The sequence below is a fragment of the Bubalus bubalis genome, chromosome 9, assembly GCF_019923935.1.
Source record: "Bubalus bubalis isolate 160015118507 breed Murrah chromosome 9, NDDB_SH_1, whole genome shotgun sequence".
Taxonomy (NCBI): Eukaryota; Metazoa; Chordata; class Mammalia; order Artiodactyla; family Bovidae; genus Bubalus; species Bubalus bubalis.
The window spans coordinates 104169849-104196295 of NC_059165.1; the positions used below are offsets into that span (position 1 = coordinate 104169849).

A 26447-nucleotide genomic window follows, 5' to 3' on the forward strand; every position below is an offset into this window, starting at 1 on the left:
CACAGGTCTTCCTGCAGTAAACGTGAGCATCTTGAGAGCCAGGCTCGGCTCGCGTTAGGACCAGGCCCCTGGCCCGTGGCAGACAGTGCTCACTGGGGTTGCGAGCTGAGTCGCAGGTGGTTCCCTGTGCTCAGGTACATTGAGAACCAGCCCTGATGGGTCCGGCTGTGTCTCACCAGTGCTGATCACCTCCTGTGTTTGTGTACTTAGTTCACAGGAAATGGGCCATGCGAAATGAACAGTGTTCAAAAGAGCGAGCATGAGAAGAATCTGGAGCACAGCAAAAAGCGCTCCCGGCCCTCCCTCCTCCGTCCCGTGTCTGCACCAGCAAAGGTAACCGTCAGCTGTGCGCCTAGACATGTGTGTGGACACTCAGCAGCCTGGCCTTCTTTGTAGATGGCCTGGGGAGCAGCGTGCGGAGGCCCTGAGCAGCAGGCTTGGGGCGGAGGCTGAGTCCAGGCCCTAGTCCAGCTTGAAATTCACTGTCTTGGGGGCTTGGGAAGACGGCGCGACTCTAAGGTGGCTGTTCTCCTATTCCCCTTGGCTTACGAGATTGTGCGGGATGTGGTGTCATCTCCTTCCGCATAAACTGGAAACACTGCTCAGCCTGCTGCTTCTCACCTTCACAGCTCTTTCAGGGCAGGACGCCCATGTACAGCTGTGCGGGTTGGTCACTGCACAAGGTGCCCTGCCGAGGGGTGAGAGGCTCTGAGGTTCCTCTCCTGTTGTGCGCCTCACCCGTGATGGTGATTTTCTTATTCCATCATCCCTTGTGTATTTGCTAGTTGGCTTTCTACTGGAAGGGAGAGCTTGTTCTCCATCTCTGTTTATTTAATGTGTGTCTTCGTGGACTCAGGTTATAATCTGTTACTATCATGTTCTTTTGTGTTTTTTTGCCTTATTTTGCTTTGTTTTTCTGGGCTGCGCCTTGCAGCATGAAGAATCTTAGTTGCCAGACCAGACATCGAACCCATCCATGCCCCTTGCAGTGGAAGCGCAGTAAAATCTGTGACTATCATTGTCTGTCTTGACTCTAAACTGCCTCAGATCTGGCCAGTAGGGCCCCTCTAGGTTGGCTCTTGTGTCCTTTTGACACATGCTCATCATTCTTCAGGCGTTTGGGAGATGGCTTGGTAATATCCTTGATGTCTCAGGAGTGTGGCCAAGTTCAGGTCCAAGTCCAGCCTAGAGAGAACAATCTTCACAGCAATTAAAAACCCAGATTTCCCCAGGATCTTCTCGTCGCCATCCCCCACCCACCCCCAATCACAGTCACAGCCCATGGGAGGAGCAGCAGGAGAGGTTTCTGATACTGTATCTACGGGCATGACTCCTTGCCATTCTTACTCTGTGATGCCCCTGCCTGACAGCAAAAGTGCTCAATTGCTGAGATTTAGATCCCAGATTGTGGGCAGGGTGGTTGTGTGACTTCCACTCTGCACTCAGTCCTGGAGGCCAAGGTGGGTGGCCCTGGGAAGTTCGTCCATGGGGGTCCTGGGCAGACCGCCAGCCAGCACCTGATGACGGTTCCTGTCAGGAAAGCTCGTGTTGGCGATGCTGTGACTCTCACAAAGATGGACACGGGCCACCTGTGAGATGCACAGAGCGTGCGTGGCATGGACTCTCTCTCCACAGAAGAAGATGAAACTCCGTGGCACCAAAGACCTGTCCGTCGCCACCGTGGGCAAGTACGGGACTCTGCAGGAGTTCTCCTTCTTTGACAAGGTGAGCGGCGGGACCAATGACCTCCGGGCCTTGCCTGGTCCAGGCTGGCCTCTCCCAGCTCGGATCTGAGCAGTCGAAGTGAGGGGAGGTGGCAGGGGGCCAGTGGCAGGCAGTGGGCAGGAGGTGGCGAAACACGTGGGAAAGGCTGAGCTCAGAGCCCATGCCACATTTGGGGGCACACGTCTGCCGCTCAGAAGCTGTATGGCTTCTCTGAAGCAGGGGTCGTCCAGGGGCTTCCTGCCCAGAGTCTGTGGGCAGAGCCAGTGAGCTGGCTCTGGGCATGTGCTGTGTGAGTGGAGAGCAGTCCCCTGCAGACCACAGCCGCCCTCCAGAGCCTGTGCTTGTGGCTCCGTGTGCGCCTGGTGGGGTCAGGCCCAGTGGGCTCGGGAGCGGGTGCGGCCGGCGGGGCCCTGACCCCCTCTCCCTGCAGGTGCGCAGGGTGCTGAAGAGCCAGGAGGTCTACGAGAACTTCCTCCGCTGCATCGCCCTCTTCAACCAGGAGCTGGTGTCCGGCTCTGAGCTCCTCCAGCTGGTTGGCCCGTTCCTAGGGTGAGTGGCACTTCTCGCCTCTTGATTTTGTTCCGTAATTGCCTTTCACCCATCTTTTGGCTGTTGTATTTGGAAAACGGTATATCTGTTTTTTTCCGATTTTTTTTAAGTTGGAATTGTTACAGACATCACAATAGATGCACCAGCAGCTGTAAGGAAGAACAGGGAACTTTGGGGCGCGTCCCCCATGGTGACATCTGTAGTCGCTGTCACAACCAGGGTGTTGGCTTTCAGATACCCACCCGTCTCTGCGTGTTCCCATTTTCTTGTGTATGTGTACACTTGTATCACCCGTGAAGGCTGGTGTGTCCACTGCCACTGTCCAGGTACAGAGCAGCTTCAGAACCGCAAGGAAGCTGGTGTTGGCCTTTGATAGTCAGATCCATATCCCTCCTATGCCCTGGGCCCCTGGCAACCCCTCAACCTGGGCTTCTTCTCTGAAGCTTACATGGCAAGAGAATTATGTGGAGTCATACACCGTGTGTTGTGTAACCTTTCAGGATCAACTTTTTCCACTTAGCATAATTCCCTGGAGATTCATTATGATTTTTAAAATTCTGTCGAAATTACCAGGAAGAATGAAATGACTGGTCAGCGTCCCTGGTGCCCTAGGAGAAGTGCTGTTAGCAAGTCACCGACCCACATCCATCCCGTGCCGCTGCCCTGCGTGAGCTGCCCCAGGGCCCGGCAGCTTGAGGGGTTGGCGCGGGCCTGGGGGCGCCGTGTGTGGGAAGGGCAGTGTGCTGGCTGCCAGCATGCTTCCTGCTCACCAGCGTGGTCATGCCCAGCCTGGGTCTGAGCCCCATCTGAGCCTGTTTCCATGCTATCAAAAGGCGATTATAAACACACCTACGCAGTTTTTCAAAAAGCTCCAAGTGGGCTTTGCATGAAGACTGTTAACATGTCACACATGGTGAGTCCTCACTACACGCGACATGCTTTTTTGTCACAGTGTGTGTGCGTTAGTCACTGAGTTGTGACCCCGTGGATTGTAGCCACCAGGCTCCTCTCGCCATGCAATGCTCCAGGCAAGAGTACTGGAGTGGGTAGCCATTCCCTTCTCCAGGGGAATCTTCCCGACCCAGGGATCGAACGCAGGTCACCTCCTGCATTGCAGGCGGATTCTTTACCGTCTGAGTCACCAGGGAAGCCTGCCTGTTTAGGTCCCAAGACAACTGCAGGGGCCGCCGGGCTCTGGGGGCAGCTACCTGAGCCTTCCTAATAATTTAAAAAGCTTTAAAATTTTTTTTTCTTTTTAACATAAAATAGAACCCAGGTCCAGGAAACCACGTAACTGAAGAATGGCCTGGTAAAATCATTTTTAGGCCAATCCCTTGTACCCATAACCCATGTCACAAATGGACCTTTGCCAACCTCCAGGAGCCCTCCACGTGCCATGTCAGTCATGCTCCCTCCCTCGGCTGAGGGGGGACCGCCTCTGCACTGATTACGATGCAGCCAACCCAGGCCGACACCACAGACACACAGCTCAGGCTCCTACTCCGAACACAAAACCGGCCTGGGTTTTGTTTCTGGTGTGGCTGTAGGTCTCGCTTCACGTCTAGGTTCTCCCTCCAGGTCTATTCTTGACCATGTCTGCGTCGGCATCCCTGTGGCAGGGCTGCACTTTGCCAAATGCATCTTCACGGTCCCCCCACGTCCCTCTGTCCATCAGGAGGCAAAGGTTTCCTCTCTTTCTGTGGTTTATTCACTCACTGCAAGTTGCAGGAGAGAGCGTCTCAGCAACATTTATTACAGTGCCAGGGTCATGAGTTGCTTTCCTTTCGCATCAGGACCAGTTAGAAACTGAAAAGGCGACCAGTTTTTTTATAGCCTACGAAGTCAAGAATGTAAATGCATTCGCTGCTTCTCAGTACATTTTACAGCTGAGGAAACTGAGGCCTGAGTGGATAGCTCTTCCTTTCCCCGGGGCAAGCTCTCATAAAAGAGGCATTGTGTGGTGGTGGGCAAGCTCAGGGGGATCAGACCTGGAAGCCGGCCCCTTACTCTTCACCCTCTGTTATCTAGACCTGAAGCGGCCCCTCACTCTTCACCCTCTGTTCTCTAGACCTGGAAGCTCTCCCCTCACTCCCCCTCTGTTCTCTAGACCTGGAAGCTCTCCTCTCACTCCCGCTCTGTTCCCTAGACTGAAGCCAGCCCCTCACTCACCCTTGTTCTCTAGACCTGGAAGCCGGCCCCTCACTCTTCGCCCTCTGTTCTCTAGGCCTGAAGCCGGCCCCTCGCTCCCCCTCTGATCTCTAGGCCTGAGTGTGGCTGCTGAGTTTCACGTCAGTGGCACCACACTGTCAGGCTGGCCTGCAGCCTTCTCTCTTTTTTTTAAACTCAGTAATTCTTAGACCCACGTGATCACTTTTAGTGACTGCACAGTGTTCCTTTACTTGTATGTATCGTGAGTTTCTCAGCAGGGTCTGTTTCGTTGGACATTTGTCTCGGTTGCTCCCTGTGGTTGGTGCAGAGGTCATGCTCTTGGACTGGGATACTCGTCCAGTTAGAGTCATCAGGAGGTGCTTCTGTGGTGGTTCTGAGAGTGCACACATCAGGCTGGTCCTTTCCTTCGGGCTAACTTTCTGGGCCTGCTGAAGATCTGTTAACGCTCTGGAACGCTGCCCAGAACAGGATGGCCGCATCACACAAGCCTCAGCTGAAACATGGCTGGTTCTTTTGGGTTTTTTTTTCAGCTTTATTTATTTATGTTTGGCTGTGCCGGGCCTCTGCCGCGGGGCGGGCTTTTCTCTAGTTGCAGGGCGCAGGGCCTGCTCTGGTTGTGGTGCCCAGGCTTTTCACCGCAGCGCCTGCTCTTCCTGCAGAGCGCAGGCTCGAGGGCTTCAGGCGTCGGTAGTCACGGCGTGTGGGCGCGAGGGTTGCAGCTCGCAGCCTCACTAGCTGTGGTGTAAGGGCTTAGCTGCTCAGCGGCAGGTGGGGTCTTCCTAGATTCAGGGACTGAAGCCATGTCTCCGGCATCGGCAGGCAGGTTCTTTACCCACTGAGCCACCAAGGAAGCCCCCTGCTCGCTCATCTGGATCTGGTGCCCAGCTGAGTTACTGTTCATGTCGCATCCCTCCCCCAGGAGGCCTCTCTCTGCATGTGTGAACTGCTTTCTGGGTTTGCACATCGGGGGCAGCCGCATGCAGTGGTCTGGAGAGCTGTTCCCCAGTGATGGTGTGGCCGGAGTTGGAGGTGCAGGGTCGCCACCCTTCAGAGTGGTTTGTCCCGCCGTGACCTTGGACATCCTATGCTCTGATGTTGTCATCTTCCTTGCCTGCATTTCCATTGCCCTGTGGGCTTTTCTTGTGAGCCAAGTTGGGGGTGGGGGAGGCGGTCCTTAAAGGTGGGCTACAGCAGATGGCCACCTTGGAGCACACAGTTAAGGAGGGGAGACTGCTTGACTTAGTCACGGGGCAGAATCACCACACCGGCTGTCAGCATGCCTGCGCCCTTTCTGTAGAATATGATATTCATTTAAACAAGCCAGATGACGCTGGGGGTCAGTTGCCTTAAAATCTTCCTGTCGACATGCACGACCATTCTGTTACGATTCCTGAGAATTTGTCCAGGGAGAGGGTCTTTCTCATGAGGGAGCAGGGAAGCAGACTTTTTCTGTCAAGGACCAAGCGTCACGACCACCCAGCTTCTGCCACCATCATCCACAAGCAAATATGCACAAGGAAATACTAAGGGAATGGATGTGACCATCCACCGGTGAAACTATCTACAGATAGGCCTGGCAGGTTGACTGGTTTGCCAGCCCCTGGCCTGGTGCTCGGCCCCTTCCAGTCAAGGCACATCGCTGACTCCAGCTTCTGCCAGCCTGGGCCAGTCTTATCTTGGGTGCTTCAAGGACGTCCCGCGAGTGGTGGGGCCTGGTTGGTGACAGAGGGATTGGGGGGAGTCACACACACGATGACTACCACGTTGGATGCTAGTTCTGCCTCTCACCCCTCCTTTCTGAAGTTGGTTCTGGCCATTGTTCATACCTGCATCCGCACGAAGCCATTCTGATATCTCTGGATCGTTCTCAGAAGGCCCTCAGGAGGTTGACTTACCATTTGTCTTTCTTTCTTTTTTTTTTCTTAATTTTTTAGGGGCTGTGCTGGGTCTTCACTGCTGAGCACAGGCTTTCTCTAGTTGGAGCAAGTCGGGGGCTCCTCTCTAGTTGCGGTGCTTGGCTTCTCTTGTTGCGGAGCATGGACTCTAGGGCTCAAGAGCTCAGTAGTTGCTCTGCAGTGTGTAGGATCTTCCCAGAGCAAGGATCAAACCCACCTGCCCCGCTTTGGCAGGTGGACTACCAACCACTGGATCCCAAGGAAGGTGCTTAGGCTTTTTTTTTCAATTGAAGTGTAGTTGATTTACAATCTCATGTTAGATCTGGTGTACAGCAAAGTGATTCAGTTATACGTATGTTTATTTTTTTCTCAGATTCTTTTCTATTATAGATTATTACAGATTACTGAATGTAGTTCCTGTGCTATATATATAGTAGGACCTTGTCGTTCATCTGTTTTATGTATAGCAGTGTGTATCTGCTAATCCCAAACTCTTGATTAATCCCTCCCTCCCCCCATCCCATTTGTCTTTGTTTCTGAAGGAAATTTCCAGAGCTCTTTGCACAGTTCAAGTCCTTCCTGGGGGTGAAAGAGCTGTCCTTCGCCCCGCCCATGAATGACAGATCCGGGGACGGAATAAGCCGGGAAATCGACTATGCTTCGTGCAAGCGCATCGGATCCAGCTACCGGGCGCTCCCCAAAACCTACCAGCAGCCCAAGTGCAGCGGGAGGACAGCCATCTGCAAAGAGGTAGCGTCCCAGGGGGCTCTATTAGCTTACGTGGTGCCTGTGCCCTACCCCTCCACAAAACCCGTCACCTGTTCCGGATGGATGGAAGGGTGTTGATCCCCCCGGACACTGGGTGGTAGATGGTCCTGGGATGTGGCAAAACAAAACGCCTAGGCAGAGAAGATGGTTTCTTGCCCCGCTGGTGGCTCTGGCAAGCCGCAGAGCACACACTGCCCACACACAGGTTTCGGCTTCCTCCTCCATCCTTCAGACTGAGATTCATCTCTGCCGTGAGCTCGCTCTGTTCCAGGCTCACTGCCCTCAGCAAGTTTCTGTTCAGCTGGACCACTGGATGCTTTTTTGAAGTTAGTAGACAGTCTTACTGCATTTCCAGAATTCAAGAGTGGCTGCTCGATTCCAGGATATGTAGTCTGAGCGTCAGCAGAGCGTGGCCCATGAACCACATCTGGTTCACAGCCTGTGTTTGTAAGTTAAGCTTTATTGGCACACAAATGGGCCTGTGTACATACAGCCTGCAGCTGCGTTACGGGAACAAAGGCAGAGTGGAGTCCAGGCATGTGTGGGTGCGCACACGTATGCTCAGTCCCTCAGTCGTATCCGACTCTTTGCGACCCTATGGACCGTAGCCCGCCAGGCTCCTCTGTCTATGGGATTTTCCAGGCAAGAATACTGCAGAGGGTTGCTATTTCCTTTTCTAAGGGAGCTTCCTGACCGAAGGAGTGAATGCACATCTCCTGCCTTGCAGGCGGATTCACTGAGCCATCAGGGAAGTCCCATTACCTTGCAGATACTGTGGGTTTGGTTCCAGACCACTGCAATAAAGCAAATACCACAATAAAGCCAGTCACATAAATTTTTTGGTTTCCCAGTGCATATGGAAGTTATGTTTATGCTATACTGTGGTCTGTAATATTTAAGCGTGCTATCAGTTCAGTTCAGTTGCTCAGTTGTGTCCGACTCTTTGCGACCCCATGAACCGCAGCACACCAGGCCTCCCTGTCCATCACCAACTCCCGGAGTTTGCCCAAACTCGTGTCCATTGAGTTGGTGATGCCATCCAACCATCTCATCCTCTGTCATCCCCTTCTCCTCCTGCCCTCAGTCTTACCCAGCATCAGGGTCTTTTCAAATGAGTCAGCCCTCCACATCAGGTGGCCAAAGTATTGGAGTTTCAGCTTCAGCATCAGTCCTTCCAATGAACACCAGGGACTGAGCTCCTTTAGAATGGACTGGTTGGATCTGCTTGTAGTCCAAGGGACTCTCAAGAGTCTTCTCCAACACCACAGTTCCAAAGCATAGTGTTATATTGAAAAAGAAAAACAACAACAGTATATACTTGATTTGAAATACTTTATGTCACTAAACACGCGAGCCTTCGGTGAGTTGCTGATCGCTGGCCCCTATGACAAGTGCAGAAACGACGAGAAAAGCCTGCAGCCCTGTGCAAGTCGCCGAGACGTGGCAGGGGACGCAGAGCGAGCCGACGCTCTGGAAAGTGGCCCTGACGGACGCCCTCGGTGCAGGGTCTGACCTTCATGGTGTCTGTAAAAAAGGTGCCATCTGTGAAGCACAGTAAAAGGCTGTTCCCCTGTAGACCCAACAGACCCAGTGACCTGCACAACCTAAAATATTTGCTACCTAGCCCTTTATAGAGGAAGTTTCCCAACCCCAAAGTAGCAAGATTTGTTCATGTGATCAAAGTCACGTTTTCTCCTAAAACCACTTTTAAATTAACATTACCATTAGTATGATTTGCTCTTCCCTGGTGGTTCAGTGGTAAAGAATCCACCTGCCAATGCAGGAGACGAGAGTTCGATCCCTGGGCCAGGAAGATCCCCTGGAGGAGGAAATGGAAATCCACTCCAGTATTCTTGCCTGGCAAATCCCATGGACAGAGAAAATCCTGGCGGGCTATAGTCCATGGGGTCACAAAAGAGTCAGACACAACTTAGCAGCTAAAACAACAACAGAATTAGTGAACTGAAGTGAAAGTCACTCATTTGTGTCCCGCTCTTGCGACCCCATAGACAGTATAATGCATGGAATTCTCCAGGCCAGAATACTGGAGTGGGTAGCCTTTCCCTTCTCCAGGGGATCTTCCCAACTCAGGGATCAACGTAATTTCCTGTAGAATCAGGATTGTTCCTTATCCTTGGCTCTTCTACGCTGGACCACACAATAAAGCCCTCTGGCCACGGGCCCCCTGCCTCTCCAGCCACGGCGTTTCCTCTTGGCGCAGGTGCTGAATGACACCTGGGTGTCCTTCCCCTCCTGGTCTGAGGACTCCACCTTCGTCAGCTCCAAGAAGACGCCCTACGAGGAGCAGCTGCACCGCTGTGAGGATGAGCGCTTCGAGGTGGGTGTGGCACTGCGGCCCCCGGGGCCCCTGCTCGGCCCTGCCGTCCCTCTGGCCCCCTCTGTGTGCCCTCCACCACGGGATGCGTCCTGACTCTCCTGAAGCCGTCCAGCCTCCTCTGGGGTGGCGGCGAGTCCAGTGCCTTCCAGCAGTGGGCAGCTCCCAAAAGCCTCCCTTCTCTGCCTTGCTGGCCCCCAGGCTGGCTCTGCGATGCTGCTTTTTTTTTCTTTTTTTAAAGTGTGCATGTATTTCATTAACTACAGTTAGGGTCACTTAAGTTAATTTTTGTAACAGAAATTTTTTACTGAGACCATTGTAGATTCACATGCAGCTTAAAAAATAACAAAGTGCTCCAGGTACCTTTGCCCCAGTGGCAGCGGTTTGTAAATCTCTGAGGCCGTGTCACAGCCGGGGTATGGGCCTTGACCCAGCCTGTGACCTTACTCACGTCTCCCTAGTTGCACTTGTATCCATGTGTATGTGGCGGGGGTGGGCAGGGAGGATCTTGTGCCTAAGTGTTTGTCTTGTGCGTGTGTGTCTAGCTCTGGATTCTCTCCCCTGTGGAGGCCCGTGTGCCCACCACCAGCCAAGACCCCACACAGGTCCCCCACCAGTCGGATCTGTCACGCTGCTCCTGTATAGCCCCTCCCAGATCTCAGCAGCGGCCAGCCTGTGCTCCACTTGGTTCACTGTGCCCTAAATGGAAGCGGTCACGTGGCCGTAACTTTGGGGACAGCTCCCCCTCCCCCGCACATGTTCTGGGGAGTCACCTGCAGGCTGTGTGTACTGTGCCTCCCTTCCTCACTGATGAGGGTAACGTGCATTCGATGCCTGTGAAGAGGGCCAGGCTAGGGCCTGTCCCCCTCCTCAGATGGGTCTACCAGTGGGGAGGTCCAGGTAGCACCAGGGCCCGGACCTACAACCAGCCATGCTTGCTGCAGTCCCCCGGCCTGCATCCATCACCCCTTCCCGACCTCTGTTGCAACATCCCTTCTGCTGGCCCAGGCTCATCCCTGGGGGATGAGCTGACCCACTGACCTCTTTCTGCCTTCCTGTCCATAGTTAGACGTTGTCCTGGAGACCAACCTGGCCACGATCCGGGTGTTGGAGAGCGTCCAGAAGAAGCTGTCCCGCATGGCACCGGAAGACCAGGAGAAGTTCCGGTTGGACGACTGTCTGGGGGGCACATCGGAAGTGATCCAGCGCCGCGCTATCCACCGCATTTACGGCGACAAAGCCCCAGAGATCATCGAGAGCCTCAAGAAGAACCCTGTCACCGCTGTCCCTGTCGTCCTAAAAAGGTGCCCTCACACTTCTGACCACACCGCCCAGGGGCTCATTACTGCTGTTTGTCCCAGGTGTAATCGTGAGGGGGGCCTTGGGGACTCAGGCTGGCTGATTGTTTTTTGGTCTTCCTTTCTCTCCCTGTTCCATCCCCAAGATGAAAGTACAGCCATTAGTGATTATTTGTGTCCTTCTCAAAAATTCTACTCTGCACGTGATCATGCCTAAACGTGAAGAGTAATTCTCTTTAAGCACAAATGGAACTGTCCTGTATCATGGCTTGCCTTTTGTTTAATCATACATTTTGGGGCCCTCCCTGTGCTGTGAACGGTTATTGGTTAAGTGGCTGCCCTGGGCTGGTTGCACGCCCAGTGCTGGGGCCCCAGTCGTGAGCAGCCGGACAGTCCCATCCACTGGGAGCGCAGCGGCTGAGCCAGCAGCCGCACGGAGCGCGGTCAGTGCCGCGGGCCGGGACGGGGGGACTACAGGGCAGTGGCGTTTGAGCGTCCATAAAGCCAGCTGCAGCGAGGCCCCCAGCCACTCCCACCGCCCTCCATCCAGCACAGAGCCCACCCCTTTGCCTGCAGCGAGCCGTCCGGGCCTGGAACGGGTCCGTGGGTCTGGGGTGGAATGAGCCTGCTTGCCCCCACAGGCTGAAGGCCAAGGAGGAGGAGTGGCGGGAGGCCCAGCAGGGCTTCAACAAGATCTGGCGGGAGCAGTATGAGAAAGCGTACCTCAAGTCCCTGGACCACCAGGCCGTGAACTTCAAGCAGAACGACACCAAGGCGCTTCGCTCCAAGAGCCTGCTCAACGAGATCGAGAGTGTCTATGACGAGGTGAGGCCCCCTCAGCCGGGTCTGGCCCTCCCGGCCTCCGTTGCCCTCTCAGGGCTGCGTGGGGATGGGAGGGGTGTCCCCTCAGCCCCGGGCCGACCCAGGAAGGTGCCCTGCTGTTGTCAGCAGAGGGCTGACTCCTCAGCTCCCCGCGCCTCGCCGCACCTTCCTTCAGGTCATCGGGGCTGGCAGCTTTCCTCTGCTGCTGCTCGCCGTGGGCCTCGGAGTGTCACGGCCTTTGGGAGGAAGGTCCCATCTAACCTGTACTTGCCCGTCTTACTGTGTAGTAGTTATTGTCCCAGTTTTAGCAGTAGGGAAACTGAGGCACCGGAGCTGGCCCCTTGCCCAGGCCAGCCGCAGCAGGCGAGGGTGCCATCTGCCGCCACCACGCTGCCCTCTTAGTGCCCTGCCGGGCTTTGGTGGGGTCCGGCTCACAGGGCCTGAAGTGAGGCCGGCCAGGCCCTGGGCTCGAGGAGCTGCGCTTTGAGCAATGCCTGCGGGGAGAGTGTTTCTAACTGGAGCCCGAGGCAGGAATCCTGACGGGGGTGGCTCACTGGGCGTTGGCTGTCAGGGAAGCAGGGCTGCTGCTTGGTGGCGGAGCCCGGGTCAGGGAGCAGCGCCACTGACCAAGTGCCCCGCCAGCCAGGGTCACTTCCTCCCCTTTCTGCCACATAGTCATGAGCAGCAAGCGGTGGGGCTTGTCTTACCTCCAGGCCCTTGAGCGGCCCCGCTGGGAGGCTCACCCTGCCCAGAGCTCATGTTCCTCCACATGGCTGTGGAGACCACTGAGCGAGCTGGCCCCAGACCACCTTCCCTCCTGCCTCCCTGCCCCGCTCAGCGCCCACCGCTCAGCCCCAGGGTCCACCCTTCGATCTGGCCTCTGCGCTTCAGGCTGCAGATGCTTGAGGCCTGGGACCCCCCCCACCCAGAGTCGGGGCGCGGCCGCTCCGCCCTGCTGCCACCAGCAGGGTCCCGCAGGGCCTTCCCTGGGGCCTGAGAGAAGGGCCGGGGCCTGGTGAGCTGCGTGTGCGGCGCCTTGCTGCTTAGGGCAGGAGACCCTCCTCCTGCTGCGTGGCTCACGGAGGACAGTCTGCGTTACGACTTTGACCCTTGCCCGGAAGATTCTGAAGGGAGTTTGTGACATGCTCAAGGTGGGGACTCAGGAAGTAGTAGGAAGAAGGCCATGCTAAAGAGCCGGGCGCGGGACTGAGCTGCAGCGCCCGCACCCCGCCTCTGCCTGCCGGGACCCACTCAGACGCCACCCGTCCCGCCAGCGAGGAGGGAAGCAGGCCTCTGGATGCTGCATATTCCACAGTGGAGACAGGAGCACATGACTTGCCCGTCCCAGAAAGGGAAGCCCCTGGCCAGGGGGCAACCTGAGAGGCCCTGCCCCTCTTTCCCTTCGGGCCCTCGTTCCAGGGGAGTCTAGGGAACCCCTCAGGGCCACTGTTGAGAGAGCCAGGGAGGGCTCGTCCTGACCTCGGGAGCTCCCCACTCACAGGGACAGCGCACACGCTCACTTCTTCCTGGAACCTGGTGTGTCTGCCTCTGTTGACTCGTGCAGGGGACCAGTGTCACCAGGAGAGAGTACGATGTGGGGCAGCCTGTGCAAGGCTGCGGGGTACTGAGGGTGTGTTCGGGCTCGCTGGGAGGAGAGTTGTTGACTGGGTAAAGGTAGCAGGGGAGGGTGAGCCCAAGGATGAGGTTTTCCAGGGAGAAAGATCCAAGACGTGTGTGAAGGTCTTGTGCACAGCAGGACAAGCTCAGCACCCCCACAGCATCAGAGGAGTGCGGGGTGGCGTGCCAGGGCCAGGGCCCTCTCCTGAGTCGTATGCGAGGGCCTGAGATGGGAGAAGGGGGCAACTCGGACTGATGGAGTTCCTGTGTGGCTCTAGACTCCATGTGGGGAGTTGTAGAGTGGGCTGGTAGACAGGGACGAGCAGGTGGGTGGCCCGTGCTGGCACCAGGTAATGGGAGCAACGTGGAGGGCTCGTGGCAGGTGGGGAATGGACTGTGGCAGGAGACGTGAGGGTGGTGTCAGCCAGGCGGGCAAGGCTGGAGGGGGCGGAACTGGAGCGGGAGCAGTCGCAGGCCTTGCAGGGTCTGGCTGAGTGTGAATGCATGACGGTGGCAGAGGCCCGTGCTGCTCTGGGCCTTCCTCACCCCCGGGCAGCCTGGGACAGCGGGAACTGCGTGATCAGACAGTGCTGCCTGCATTCCCCCGGTCTCTCAGCACCGTTGGCGGCCTTGGTGGAGGGAGTGTGGCCTCCTTTTGGCCCCTGACTGGGGGTTCTCTGCGTGGGTCACTCCTGTTCCAGTGGCTGCCCTGTCTCCCCAGCACCAGGAGCAGCACTCGGAGGGCCGCAGTGCCCCCTCCAGCGAGCCGCACCTCATCTTCGTGTACGAGGACAGGCAGATCCTGGAGGACGCGGCCGCCCTCATCAGCTACTACGTGAAGCGGCAGCCAGCCATCCAGAAGGAGGACCAGGGCACCATCCACCAGCTGGTGCACCAGTTCGTGCCCAGCCTCTTCTTCTCCCAGCAGCTGGACCTGGGTGCATCCGAGGACTCTGCCGACGAGGGCCGGGCCAGCCCCCAGGGGCAGGCTGCAGACCCTGGTGGCGACCGGAAGAAGCCGGCGCCCGGGCCGCAGAGCAGCCCCCCAGAGGAGAAGGGGGCCGCGGGCGAGGTGCCGGCCCCGGAGCCGCAGCCACCGCAGCACAAGCCTCTGGACGACGTCTACAGCCTCTTCTTCGCCAACAACAACTGGTACTTCTTCCTGCGCCTCCATCAGACCCTGTGCTCCAGGCTGCTGAAGATCTACCGCCAGGCCCAGAAGCAGCTCCTGGAGTACCGCACGGAGAAGGAGAGGGAGAAGCTGCTGTGCGAGGGCCGCCGTGAGAAGGGCAACGACCCCGCCATGGAGCTGCGGCTGAAGCAGCCGAGTGAGCCCCAGGGCCTGCCCGCTGCGTGCCGGGAGGGGAGACGGCTGCCCTGAGGGAGCCTGGGGCGGGAGCCACGCATGTGCACCCTGCGGCCTTCCCCGCGTCAGCCGCGTGAGCCGCACCCGAGTGACCGGGGTGCCGCCCGCAGGTGAAGTGGAGCTGGAGGAGTACTACCCGGCCTTCCTGGACATGGTGCGGAGCCTGCTGGAGGGCAGCATCGACCCCACGCAGTATGAGGACACGCTGCGCGAGATGTTCACCATCCACGCCTACGTGGGCTTCACCATGGACAAGCTGGTGCAGAGCATCGCCCGGCAGGTGAGCGGGCAGCCCCGCCGGGCCCTTTCCTTCACTCCTGTGCTGCAGTTGCCCCGTGGTTGGTGGCTTTTCTTCACTTTGAGTTCAGGTAGAGTTCGTGTAATGTAAAATTCACCATTCTTAAGTTAATCTTTCAGTGGAACTTAGTACATTTATAGTGTGCAGTTGTTACCTGCCTAGTTCTAGAACATTCCCGTCGTCCCCCAAGGAAACCCTGTCCCCACTGGCAGTCACTCCCCACCCTTCCTCTCCCAGCCCTTTTCTCTCTGCTGATGTGCCTGTTTGGACATTTCACGTAGACGGACTCGGGCAGCAGAGTGGCCTCTGGCGTCTAGCTGCTCGCTCTCGGCACTGTGTTTTCAAGGTTCATCCACGCTGTAGCACGTGGCAGCCCTTTTTTTGAACACGTATTAACTTGGCTGCATCGGGTCGTGGCTGTGGTGCACAGGATCTTCACTGAGTCTCCTGGACTCCCTAGTTGTGTTGCGTGGGCTCAGTTGCCCTGAGGCACGTGTGATCTTAGTTCCTCGACAAGGGATCAGACTCACGTCCCCTGCATTGCAAGGCAGACTGTTAACCACTGGACCAGGGAAGTCCCAGTGCGTTCTTCGTTTTTATGCCCAAATGGCATTTCATAGTGTGGATGGAGTGCATTCTGTGATCCCATTCATCCATCAGTGGACACTAGGGTTGCGTCTGCCTTTGGGCGGCGGTGACCAGTGCTGCCGTGCACACATGTGTGTGCGAGGAGATGTTGGCGCTCCTGTTGACAAACCTTTCATGAGGGAAGTTTAGCAACCTGTAAAGAGCCTTAGCTCTCTTCTGAGGGGACTGGCCGTGATGTGCCTCAGCTGAACGTCAGCAAGAGGAAACTGGTCACACAATATAAACAGCAAAGCCCCAGGTGAGTCCAGTGTGGTCCTGGACCGTGGGTCCTGCTTAGGGAACACTCTTGTTGTTTACCGTGACTTTGGTTTCCTGGTTGTCAAGTGAGACTGTTCATCGTAAAGTGGGGAAGAAGTGGAGGAAAGAATCACGTCATTCCTCTGTCACTCAGATGCAGTCGCTAGAAACATTTTTAACTCATTATTGACTGGGGGATTTTTGCAGGAACTAAACACCTGTGGCTGGCAATTTGCTATGTAAGTAAGTGATCCTGAAACTTTTCCAGTCAGTAACATTTGAGTAGCGAAGGATATGTTAATACGTCTCTGGCCTGTCTGGGCTGCAGCTCAGTGCAGAGAGACAACTCAGCTCCGTCTGACCCTGCAGCTCAGCTGTTGCCAGGACTTGTCTCTTCATAAACTTAAAGGTGACGTTTGTTTATAGGTATGTTAAGTATGTTTATAGGTATTAAAGGAATTATATTTGTAACTGAACATTGTTGCTGTTGTTTAGTCGCTAAGTCGTGTCTGACTCTTTGTGACCCCATGGACTGTACCTGCCAGGCTCCTCTGTCCATGGGATTTCCCAGACAAGAGTACTGGAGTGGATTGCCATCTCCTTCTCCAGGGGATCTTCCTGACCAAGGGATCAAACCTGCGTCTCCTGCGTTGGCAGCGGCTTCTTTAGCCCTGAGCCACCAGGGAAGCCGTGTAACTGAATGCTGGGGAGAGAGGATCATTTGCCATCACGGTGATTTTCAGTGATCACCACACGCATTTGGGCACATTGTTTCTGTACGTTTCTCACGCCCAGGCGGAGTTTGCTGGTCTGCTGTGATCTGGTCTGCTTTGGTTAGCTCTGCTTTTCTCTGGCCTGGCTTGCCCTGATCTAGTCTGGTTTGCTTTGACTTCGTTTGCTCTAGTCTGGTCTGGTTTGTGTAGCCTGGGCTCGTTTGGTCTGGTCCGCACCTGGCACGGAGGTCGCCCTGCACAGCCTGTTGGACACTGACCTTCACCCCTACCTCGTGGACTTCACCACGAGCCCTCTGAGCGAGGCGGGGGCTGTGCCTCCCCGCTTCTGGGGGCTTGCGCCCGGCACCAGCCCGCTCTTCCGCCCGCAGCTGCACCATCTCGTGAGCGACGACGTCTGTCTGAAGGTGGTGGAGCTCTACCTGAACGAGAAGAAGCGGGGCGCCGCGGGCGGGAACCTGTCCTCCCGCTGCGTCCGTGCCGCCCGGGAGACCAGCTACCAGTGGAAGGCCGAGCGGTGCATGGCCGACGAGAACTGCTTCAAGGTGAGCGGCCCGCCCGGCTCAGCCCCGCACGAGGCCAGCCGGCGGGAGAGGGCGCCCCCCACAGGGCTGGTGAGGTGGGCACCCAGCAGTGGTCCCTCAGGGAAGGATGAGGCTTGGAGGCTGGGGAAGCGAGGGGCACTGATGACCGTTTCCTCATCCTGTGCCAGCCTGGCTGTTCTCGCAGCTTCAGCTGTTTGTCCCCCGCCCTCCCCCAGGTGATGTTCCTCCAGCGCAAAGGGCAAGTGATCATGACCATTGAGCTCCTGGACACCGAGGAAGCCCAGACGGAGGACCCTGTGGAGGTCCAGGTGAGGTGTGCGGAGCCCTGCGCACACCTCGGGGGCTGAGGGCAGCCACAGGCAGCATCCGTCTTGTGGCTCCCACCCCAGGAGCCTGTGCACACGCGGGCCATGCACAGGCCACAGAACGCCCACCAGGGTGCCTCTGTGCCGACTGAACACTGGCCACGGAGCCCCAAGAGGAGGCGGGCTCTCCAGGTGTCCCTCGGAGCCCAGGGCTGTGTCCCAGGGCAGGAGGGCCACGTGGGAGCCCATCCGGCCTCGACCAAAACCCTGGGTCCTCCCACCTCCTGCTGGTGCCCGGCCGTCTCCACGGTACCCGTGGCCAGCCCGGTCACTCAGACCCTGTGGTGTGTGACCGCTGCACACCTGGTGCCTGCAGCTCAGAGCTCTGGGTGTCCCGCATCACCGGGAGGACACGCTCCTGGCCCACACGGACACGCACCTTCCCCTTGGCGCCCTTGAGCCGGGAAACAGGGCCTGAAGCCTCCAGCTGCCTTCACAGAGCTGGGGACGCCGCCCACCACGGCCACCAGAGCGCCCCTCAGCGTCCTTCACGGGACATATTTTCTGTAACAAGCGAGGGTGGGGGCCTGCACACACTGTCCCTTCCAGACGTTTCCAGCAAATGTGCGTTCGTTAAGTTTGAGTGTGGAACAGCCTCCTGCTTTAACAGGGTGGTGAGCAGATGAAGCGTCCCTTGGATGCTGGAGGCTGTGCCCAGACCTGGTGGCCCCTGTGAGCCCTGCCATCTGCTCACCCCCAACTCCTACCTGTCTCTCCCTCTTCCTACCTGCTGCTTGTGTCCTGATCTCCCTTCCCGTCCACCCATCCCCCGGGCCCCACTCTCTCCACCTGAGGGGCCTCCCATTCCCCGTGTGAACTTATCACATGGCGGATGCAGTGAAGCAGTTATACAGCAGGGATTTATCCACTTAAGCGTGAAGCTCCATAAACCATCTGAACCTTGGCCTGGGTGTATCTGCCCCACCCAGATGAACAGATGCTGTTCATCTGCTGGTCTCCAGCACATATCCGGGTCCGCCTGGAGCTTCGGGAGGGATGCAGATGAAGGCCCCCGGAGCCACTGACGCCATGGGCCGTCTCTCCCTCTGTCCCCCCAGCACCTGGCTCGGTACGTGGAGCAGTACGTGGGAACGGAGGGCGCCTCCAGCTCGCCCACCGAGGGCTTCCTCCTGAAGCCCGTGTTCCTGCAGAGGTGAGAGGGCCCTGGGCCCCGGGGGGCCTCTCCCACTGTCACCAGCGCCCAGCAGGCCTGGGTTTGAGTTCACACAGGAGCCAAGGGGTTGGGCGGTGGTTTCTGTTGCCTCGGTTTACATTTCTCCAACCCTGGAGGTCAGGCGTCCTCCCACTGTCTCTGGATTGTGGGGACCTCCTAGCCTGCGGATCCTCCTCTTGCCCCCAGGAACCTCAAGAAGTTCCGCCGCTGGCAGTGTGAGCAGGTGCGTGCGCTCCGCGGTGAGGCCAAGAGCTCCTGGAGGCGGCTGGTTGGGGTGGAAAGCGCCTGCAACGTGGACTGCCGCTTCAAGCTCAGCACCCACAAGATGCTGTTCATCGTGAACTCCGAGGACTACATGTACCGCCGAGGGACACTGTGCCGGGCCAAGCAGGTGTCCTTCCCTGCCCGAGCCCTGGGAACCTGGGGCCTGCCCACAGCTGTTTGGGAGTATCTGGGCCCCTGAGATCCAGCCCATGGCCCTTTGGGGTGCCTGGGCCCCCAAGTTGCATTCCATGGCACTCTGGGGTGCCTGGGCCCCTGAGATCCAAGCCATGGCTTTCTGGGGTATGTGGGCCCCTGAGGTCTGACCACGGCCCTCTGGGGTGTGTGGGCCCCTGAGGTCTGACCACGGCCCTCTGGGGTGTGTGGGCCCCTGAGGTCTGACCATGACCCTCTGGGGTGTGTGGGCCCCTGAGGTCTGACCACGGCCCTCTGGGGTGTGTGGGCCCCTGAGGTCTGACCACGGCCCTCTGTGTGTGCTCGGCCCTGGGGCGCCTGGGCCGTCCTCATCGCTGCTCCCCCACCCCGGCAGGTGCAGCCCCTGGTCCTTCTGCGCCACCACCAGCACTTTGCGGAGTGGCACAGCCGCTGGCTGGAGGACAACGTGACGGTGGAGGCAGCCAGTCTGGTGCAGGACTGGCTGATGGGGGAGGACGACGAGGACATGGTGCCCTGCAAGACGCTCTGCGAGACGGTGCGCGTGCACGGGCTGCCCGTGAACCGCTACCGCGTGCAGTACAGCCGCCGCCCAGCCTCGCCCTGACGCCCCCGCGCGGGCACTCGGCAGCACACCGCAGAGTGCGTGCTTCCTTGGCCTGCGCGCCCCTCGGGCGTTTTCATGAACAACGTGAGGGGCGCAGAGCGTCCCCCAGCCTTGCTGCTATGGGTTGAGCTCTGGAGAAGGGCGGGTGGCGGCGGCTCTCGGCCCCACGCTGTCATCCCTCTTGGCTTCCCCACTTCCTTTGGGCCCATCCTGTGCCAAACCTGCCCTCCCTCGCACTTGAACTCTAGGGGTTTGGTCCCCGCTGGCGCGGGGAGGATCGGTGCACTGGCCAAGGCACAAGTGAGCACGTTCACACGCCTGCGGGGCCATTCCTGTCATGCGTGCCAAACCCCCAGGCCTGGGGCCACAGTCCTTTTCTGCACGTGGTGAAAGTCGGCGAAGAGCCGCGCCAGGCCCCACGTTTGGGAGGGAGCAGCCTTTGAGAACCCCTGGGCACCTGAGGAGTCGGGCCTGGGTGGACTTGCTTGAAAAGCGTGTCCTTCCCGAGGGGTTGTGGGAGCTTCTAGAAACATTCCCCAAGCTGGACACCTGCACTGACGGCTTTGAAAATGAGATGAGGCCTCTCAGCTCTTGGGGTCCCCTTGGATGCCCAGATGTGGCGTTGGGTGGGCGGTGCCAGGACTGCCCGGAAGACCCTGCTCTGGGAAAGAGGCTCAAACCCTGTGTTGATTCAACAGCTGCGCTCTGTGCCCTACGGGGAGGGGCCCCCCGGCGCATCCGCTGAGCTCGAGCGCCCCCTCCCTGGGAGGGCCTGGGCTGCACTTGCGTACCTAAGATGGACATTCTAGAAGTACATATATGCACACACCTAGTTATTCCTCTGTGCTCATAGTGGTTGTAACCTCCACAGCGGCCAGGTGCCACAGCTTCCCTGGGGGTAACTGCCTTCCTTGTGGAATTCCGCCCACCCACCCTAGCACCTCCATTCCTGCGGCCGCCACCCCAGAGTGGGCACAGGTGTGGGGGGCGGAGGGCTTTCTGTGCCAAGAATGCCAAGTAGTTCGGGCCAGGGACCAGCCGTTTGAACCATGAGACAGCTCTGGCCAGGCCCCTGGCACCATCAGACACGGGTGGGCTCCCCCGACACACGAGCCCGGTAGCACCCCTGTGCAGCCGCCGCCTCCAGCCGCAGCACTCGCCTTCCTGCAGCTGAGCTGTGCCAGACCCAAGGTTCCGGAAATTCTAGAAGTTACCTGTGGAACTCTAGGTTTGCGAAGCCTTAGATTGCAGCCCCGGGCGATTTCCAGGCCACCCCGTCCTGCCCGGGTGTCTCCCCGCCCGTGTTTCCTCAAGCATAAGTCACGCACTTTGTACGCACCCTTGTTTTATAAGAAGGACCCCCACCAGAATCCCTGACCCAGACCCTCCCAGCAGCCGCCGTCCTCAGGAGCCCGCAGCCCCCCACCTGTAGCTGCACCCAGGCCTGGGGTGCAGGCCAGACCCCACGGAGCCCCTGCCCTGCATGCTTCTAGGGAGCATCTCTTCCGTTTTTGAAGAAATTTCTGTTCTGGGGCTTGTACTTCCTTTGCAGCTGTTTTGAATGTAGTTTTCCTTTTCTATTTATTTGCACATTAAAGTTAAATACCTAAAGCTGTGAGGTTCAGTCAGTTTCCTGTGAGCACATCTTGGGGTGATCTCTTGCTGCCAGGGGAGCTGATCTGACCACAGAGCGTGCGCCTGGGTTTGTTCCCTTGGAATGTTTTCTAGAATATTCATTCCCACCTCAGTTTTCACATGGTAGGAGTGAGACGTCTCCTCCGAGTGTTGTACGTGTGGAACGTAACTTGAAGACGGCAGTGTTTGCTGTAAACCTGCACCCACCCACCCACTTGGGACACCAGGTCCAGAAGAAGCCCCAGGTGGGAGGGGCTGCGGTCTCCCCCCTGCTCCGGCCCTTCAAAGCCACCCTCCGTTTCTACAGCTTCCCCCCACCCCAGCCTTCCTCTCACTCACCTGTCCCCGAAACATCCCCACGACCCTTCTGCTGAGGGGAGGTGGGGCTGAAGGACAAGGAATTCAGGACTAGCGCTGGCTTAGATCTGTTTGCCACTTTTCTCACTGTTGTAAAGTACCTGTGCCACGACGTATCACGTGACCATTTTAGGTGTACCGTTCAGTGGTAAAAAGTCCACACGCACTGGGAGTTCCCTGAAGCCCAGTGGTTAGGACTCCACCCTTTCACTGAGGGTGCAGTTTTGATCACTGGTTGGGGAACTAAGATCCTGCAAGCCCTGTGGCTTGGCAAGGAATGAAGGAACCGAGGGAGGGAGGGAAGAAAGTACAGCCACATGGCTGTAGAACCGTGCCCACCGACCATCTCCAGAATTTCCTCATCTTCCCAAACTGAAATTCTGTCCTCAATTACACACTCATTCCCCATCCACCCTCTCTCAGCCCTGGTACCCAACTAGTCTAGTTCTGTCTCTGAATGTGGCCACTACGGACTTCATGTAAGTGGAAGCATACACTTTGGCCAGGCTTCCCAGGTGGCAGTAGTGGTAAAGAACCCGCCTGCCAATGCAGGAGACCTGAGAGATGCAGGTTTGATCCCTGGGTCGGGAAGATCCCCTGGAGAAGGGCTTGGTAGCCCACTCTAGGATTCTTGCTTGGGAAATCCCACGGACAGAAAGGAGCCTGGTGGGCTACAGGCCACGGGGTCACAAAGAATCAGACACGACTGAAGCGACTTAGCACACACGCACGCATACTTTGACCACCTGATGCAAAGAACTGATTCATTGGAAAAGACCCTGATGCTGGGAAAGATTGACAGTGGGAAGAAAAGAGGACGACAGAGGATGAGATGGTTGGATGATGTCATCAACTCAACATGAGTTTGGGCAAACTCTGGGAGATAATGAAGGACAGGGATGCCTGGCGATCTGCAGTCCGTGGGATCACAGAGCGTCAAACATGACTGAGTGACTGAACATCAGCAATATGCAGTATTTGTCCTTTCGTGGCTGGCTTACTTCACTCAGCACAGTGTCTTTGAATGAAGTCCATCCATGTTGTAGCCTGTGTCAGAATTTCCTTCCTTTTACAGCCACTACTATGTCTTTTTTTAAGCATAAAAATTAAGTTTTTATGGGAAGTGACGCACAGTGCAGAAAGTTCCAGTAGCACAAAAAAGCACACGGAGAAAAGCAGGCCCTCAAGTCTCTATCTGAAGGCAGCTGGCCCCCAGCATCCCCCGGGAGGTGCCTCCATGTGGCTCGTCGTCTTTCTGGGACAGCCGCCCTGAACCATCACATGCTGTGTTTGGGGGCCCTCTCCTGTGGGACAGGACCATTTCCATGGTGACTAGTGGGGGAGGGGGAGTTATTTATGGACACCTCCTACACCCGCCCCCACTGCTGGAAATTTCCCGGCACAGACATCTTCCTGCGCGTGTGTATCTGCCATAAATTTCTAAACACGGAACTCCTGAGTCAAGCCACTCTCCTCAGGCCGGGGAAGAGCTGCCCCCGCCGCCCCCAGCTTCCCCTGAGCAGGCTTCCTGCTGTCTCCTGGAGGGGCGGCAGGGGGTCCCCGTCCCCGCTCTCCTGTGCGGTGAGAGTGTCCCCATCATCACTGGTCACGTGTGCTGTTGAGATGCAGGCATGGGGCTGAATGTGTCACTGGTGTTGGAGGAAACTGCTCAGAAATGAGGGAGAGGCTCCTGGCTGTGACCCCTGCTCCCATTGAAGCTCCCCAGGCCTCAGTATCCGCCCCCCCACGCCTGGCGCTGGGGGCAAGGACCTCGGCATCTCAGCCTCCAGCAGCACCAACTCTATCATGGACTGCTTGGTCATTTCCTGGCTGGTCCCCGTGTCCCCAGCTGTGTGGCTAGATTAGGGCTTGCCATACCAGGACACCGTCTCATCCAATCCCCTCTCCAACCCCGAGTTCATTTCTTCTTTCCTCCCCACGGTTCCCACAGGATCCCCCTGCTCCCCGACCTTGCCCCACCACTGTGGCCCAGCCCTGCCCACACAGAAACCAAGAACCCCTAGGGCGGGTCCGCCCCACGGTAGGATGGGATAGCTCCTTCTGAGGTCTGGAGGGGGATCTCATTCAGGAGAGAGGAGCACCTTCCCCTCTGGGTGGGACGTGCAGAGGTCTCTGGGGTGAAGGCCTGAAGGAAAGGGGGCCCGGGGTGCTCTCTGGGCTAGCTGGCCGCCTCCCTCCAGCTCAGGCACGGCCGTAGCCCCTGGTCACACCTGGGACCCCAGGTGGAGGGTGGGCCCAGGACAGGAGAAGGGGCTTTGAGAAGAGGAAGCAGGTCCCTCCCAGAGAGAGCCGCCGCTGGGCTCCCCTAAGACCCCCAGGACAGTACGTGGTCAGCACTGGGGGCTCTGGCTGAAGACCAAAACCCCTTCAATAGTTATCCTCAGCAGACCCCAGGCTCACCAGGCTTTCTGCTCTCTCCATCTTCCTCTGCATCTGCCTGGGGGCTTGTGCTGCGTTAAGCAGCATGATGTCCGGCAGCCCTCACAGAGGGCCAGGGGCATTTACGGGGGGGGGGGGTCCGCTCCCCTCTTCTGACCTCTGACCTGGTGTCCTGCCTGCCAGAGCTGGGGGTGGGGATTTGGGAGGAGAGGGCTTCAGGAGGGGCCAAGAGCTCTTGATTGGGGGGTAGGGATGTCATGCAGAGGGCTGGTTCCAAGAAAGGGAGGGACATGGTTCCAGAGGGCTGGAACCGAGATGTGACCGGCCAGCAAGAAGTGGCCACTTGGCCCCCGGGGGCTTCCTGGGCTGGGCCGGGGCTGGAGGTGGGGGCTGCTGCCTGACACCCCCTCCTCCTCCATCTCACTGGCTGAGCACCTAGAGCCGGAGTGACCCCAGCTGCCCGATCTTCTTAGGCCAGGCCTGGGGCCGCCCACCCACTCGTGAGGACAGGGGCTGGCTTATCTCACACGGCCCTGTTAACTCCTCCGCGGGCACTCAGGAAGTTGGGGGTGGGGGTCCAGCCAGGCAGGAAGCCCGAGGTCAGCCGGCCACAGCCCAGAGTAGCTAGCACCCAGCCCCACCAACATGTGGGTACTCTTGCTGCTGTGGCCTCTGGCCCTGGGGTTCAGCCTGGGTGACACCCTGACCCCCACCGGCTTTGAGGACATGGGGAGCGCAGCAGAAGGCGATGGTGAGTGACCTTGGGCCCTGCCTTGGGACTGAGAGGGAGGTCGCCCAGAGCCAGCAAAGACAGCGAACGGGGGGGTGGAGGGGGGTCTTCCAGCCCAGCCTGGAGTCCACAGGGGCTGGGGGTGTCTGTGTCCAGCTCTGTCCCGGGGGCTCCTGAGAACTGGGGCCCACTCTAGTTTCTCAGGAGGTAGCACCATCCAGTTGGGAAACCAGATGAGGGATGGGTGGCTGGGGGTTAGGGGTGGTGATGCTTCTATGCCCTTCCCTCTGGATCGCTCTCCCCACAGAGAGCACACCGAGGCCCCACCCCCGCAGCTTCCCCGGCCAGCCCTGTGCCAATGACAGCGACACCCTGGAGCTCCCTCCCAACTCTCGGGCCTTGCTGCTGGGCTGGGTGCCCACGAGGCTGGTGCCTGCGCTCTACGGGCTGGCCCTGGCAGTGGGGCTGCCCGCCAACAGCCTGGCGCTGTGGGTGCTGGCCACACAGGTGCCCCGACTGCCCTCCACCATGCTGCTGATGAACCTGGCGGCCGCTGACCTGCTGCTGGCGCTGGCGCTGCCGCCACGGATTGCCTACCACCTGCGGGGCCAGCGCTGGCCCTTCGGCGAGGCCGCCTGCCGCCTGGACACGGCCGCGCTCTACGGCCACCTGTACGGCTCCCTGTTGCTGCTGGCCGCTGTCAGCCTGGACCGCTACCTGGCCGTGGTGCACCCGCTGCGGGCCCGCACCCTGCGAGGCCAGCGCCTGGCCAGTGGACTCTGCGTCACAGCCTGGCTGGCGGCGGCTGCCCTGGCGTTGCCCCTGGCGCTGCAGCAGCAGACCTTCCGGCTGTCACGCTCCGACCACGTGCTATGTCACGACGTGCTGCCCACCGGCGCCCAGGCCTCCTACTGGCGGCCCGCCTTCATCTGCCTGGCGGGGTTCGGCTGCTTCCTGCCGCTGCTGGCCATGGTGCTGAGCTATGGGGCCACTCTACGCACGCTGGCGGCGGGGGGCCGGCGCTACGGCCACGCGCTGCGGCTGACCGCGCTGGTGCTGGCCTCCGCCGTGGCCCTCTTCGCGCCCAGCAACGTGCTGCTGCTGCTGCACTTCTCAAACCCAGGCCCTGACGCCTGGGGGGACCTGTACGCCGCCTACGTGCCCAGCCTGGCGCTCAGCACCCTCAACAGCTGTGTGGACCCCTTCATCTATTACTTCGTGTCTGCCGAGTTCAGGAGCAAGGTGCAGGAGGGGTTGCTCCGCCGGGGACCTGGCACCGCCACGGCCTCCAGGGAGGGCGGCAGCCGGGCGACGGGGACCCGGTCCTCCTCGCTCGTGTGACAGGCCCTTCACAGGCTGGATGAACAGGAAGGGAGTCATTCTGGGTTGAATAGGGTCCCCTCCAGATTCACATCCACTGGGAACTTCCCAAGTTGAGCTTATTTGGAAACAGGGTCTTTGCAGGTGTGATTAGCTAGAATGAGGTCACACTGGAGTACAGGGTGGGCCCTAAATCCAATGTGACTGGTGTCCTTACAAGAAGAGGATGCAGAGACACATAAAGAAGGCCACTTGACAGCTCGGGCAGAGGTGGGGTGACGTGGCCGCAAGCCACAGACTGCTGGCAGCAACTAGAAGCAGCCAGGGGAGCAGCCTGGGGTAGTCTCCCTCGGAGCCCCCGGAGGGAGCAGCGCTGCCTAGACCTTAATCTTGGACTTCTAGCCTCCAGAACTGCCAGAGA

The 26447-nt window shown here is 58.4% G+C and overlaps 2 protein-coding genes across 4 annotated transcripts in view; both read left to right on the plus strand.

The window, feature by feature from the left end:
- Window positions 1-21195, plus strand: part of SIN3B (SIN3 transcription regulator family member B) — a 43945-nt gene extending 22750 nt beyond the window's left edge. The window contains exons 6-19 of one of the 3 annotated variants that reach the window (XM_006057869.4): window positions 211-333; window positions 1636-1725; window positions 2156-2274; window positions 6881-7088; window positions 9328-9444; window positions 10507-10745; window positions 11381-11564; window positions 13900-14506; window positions 14655-14824; window positions 16830-17003; window positions 17219-17311; window positions 18427-18521; window positions 18729-18933; window positions 19354-21195. In XM_006057869.4, the coding sequence (XP_006057931.1) occupies window positions 211-333; window positions 1636-1725; window positions 2156-2274; window positions 6881-7088; window positions 9328-9444; window positions 10507-10745; window positions 11381-11564; window positions 13900-14506; window positions 14655-14824; window positions 16830-17003; window positions 17219-17311; window positions 18427-18521; window positions 18729-18933; window positions 19354-19584 (2655 nt within the window). In that variant the 3' untranslated portion in view covers window positions 19585-21195. The remainder of the gene's footprint in view (window positions 1-210; window positions 334-1635; window positions 1726-2155; window positions 2275-6880; window positions 7089-9327; window positions 9445-10506; window positions 10746-11380; window positions 11565-13899; window positions 14507-14654; window positions 14825-16829; window positions 17004-17218; window positions 17312-18426; window positions 18522-18728; window positions 18934-19353) is intronic. The other 2 variants (XM_006057870.4, XM_025293780.3) reach the window with 2 other exon arrangements.
- A 3011-nt stretch (window positions 21196-24206) lies between these two features.
- F2RL3 (F2R like thrombin or trypsin receptor 3) lies at window positions 24207-26447 on the plus strand. Its single transcript, XM_006057871.4, has 2 exons — window positions 24207-24727; window positions 25014-26447. The coding sequence occupies exons 1-2, from the start codon at window positions 24622-24624 to the stop codon at window positions 26045-26047; spliced, it is 1140 nt and encodes a 379-aa protein (XP_006057933.1). The 5' UTR covers window positions 24207-24621; the 3' UTR covers window positions 26048-26447.

What these genes read in the sequence shown, in the direction of transcription:
- F2RL3 (XM_006057871.4), top strand. Translation starts at nt 24,622, where the DNA reads ATGTGGGTACTCTTGCTGCTGTGGCCTCTGGCCCTGGGGTTCAGCCTG. An exon ending in GAGCGCAGCAGAAGGCGATG is followed by an intron (nt 24,728 to 25,013) that starts GTGAGTGACCTT and finishes CTCTCCCCACAG; the next exon opens with AGAGCACACCGAGGCCCCAC.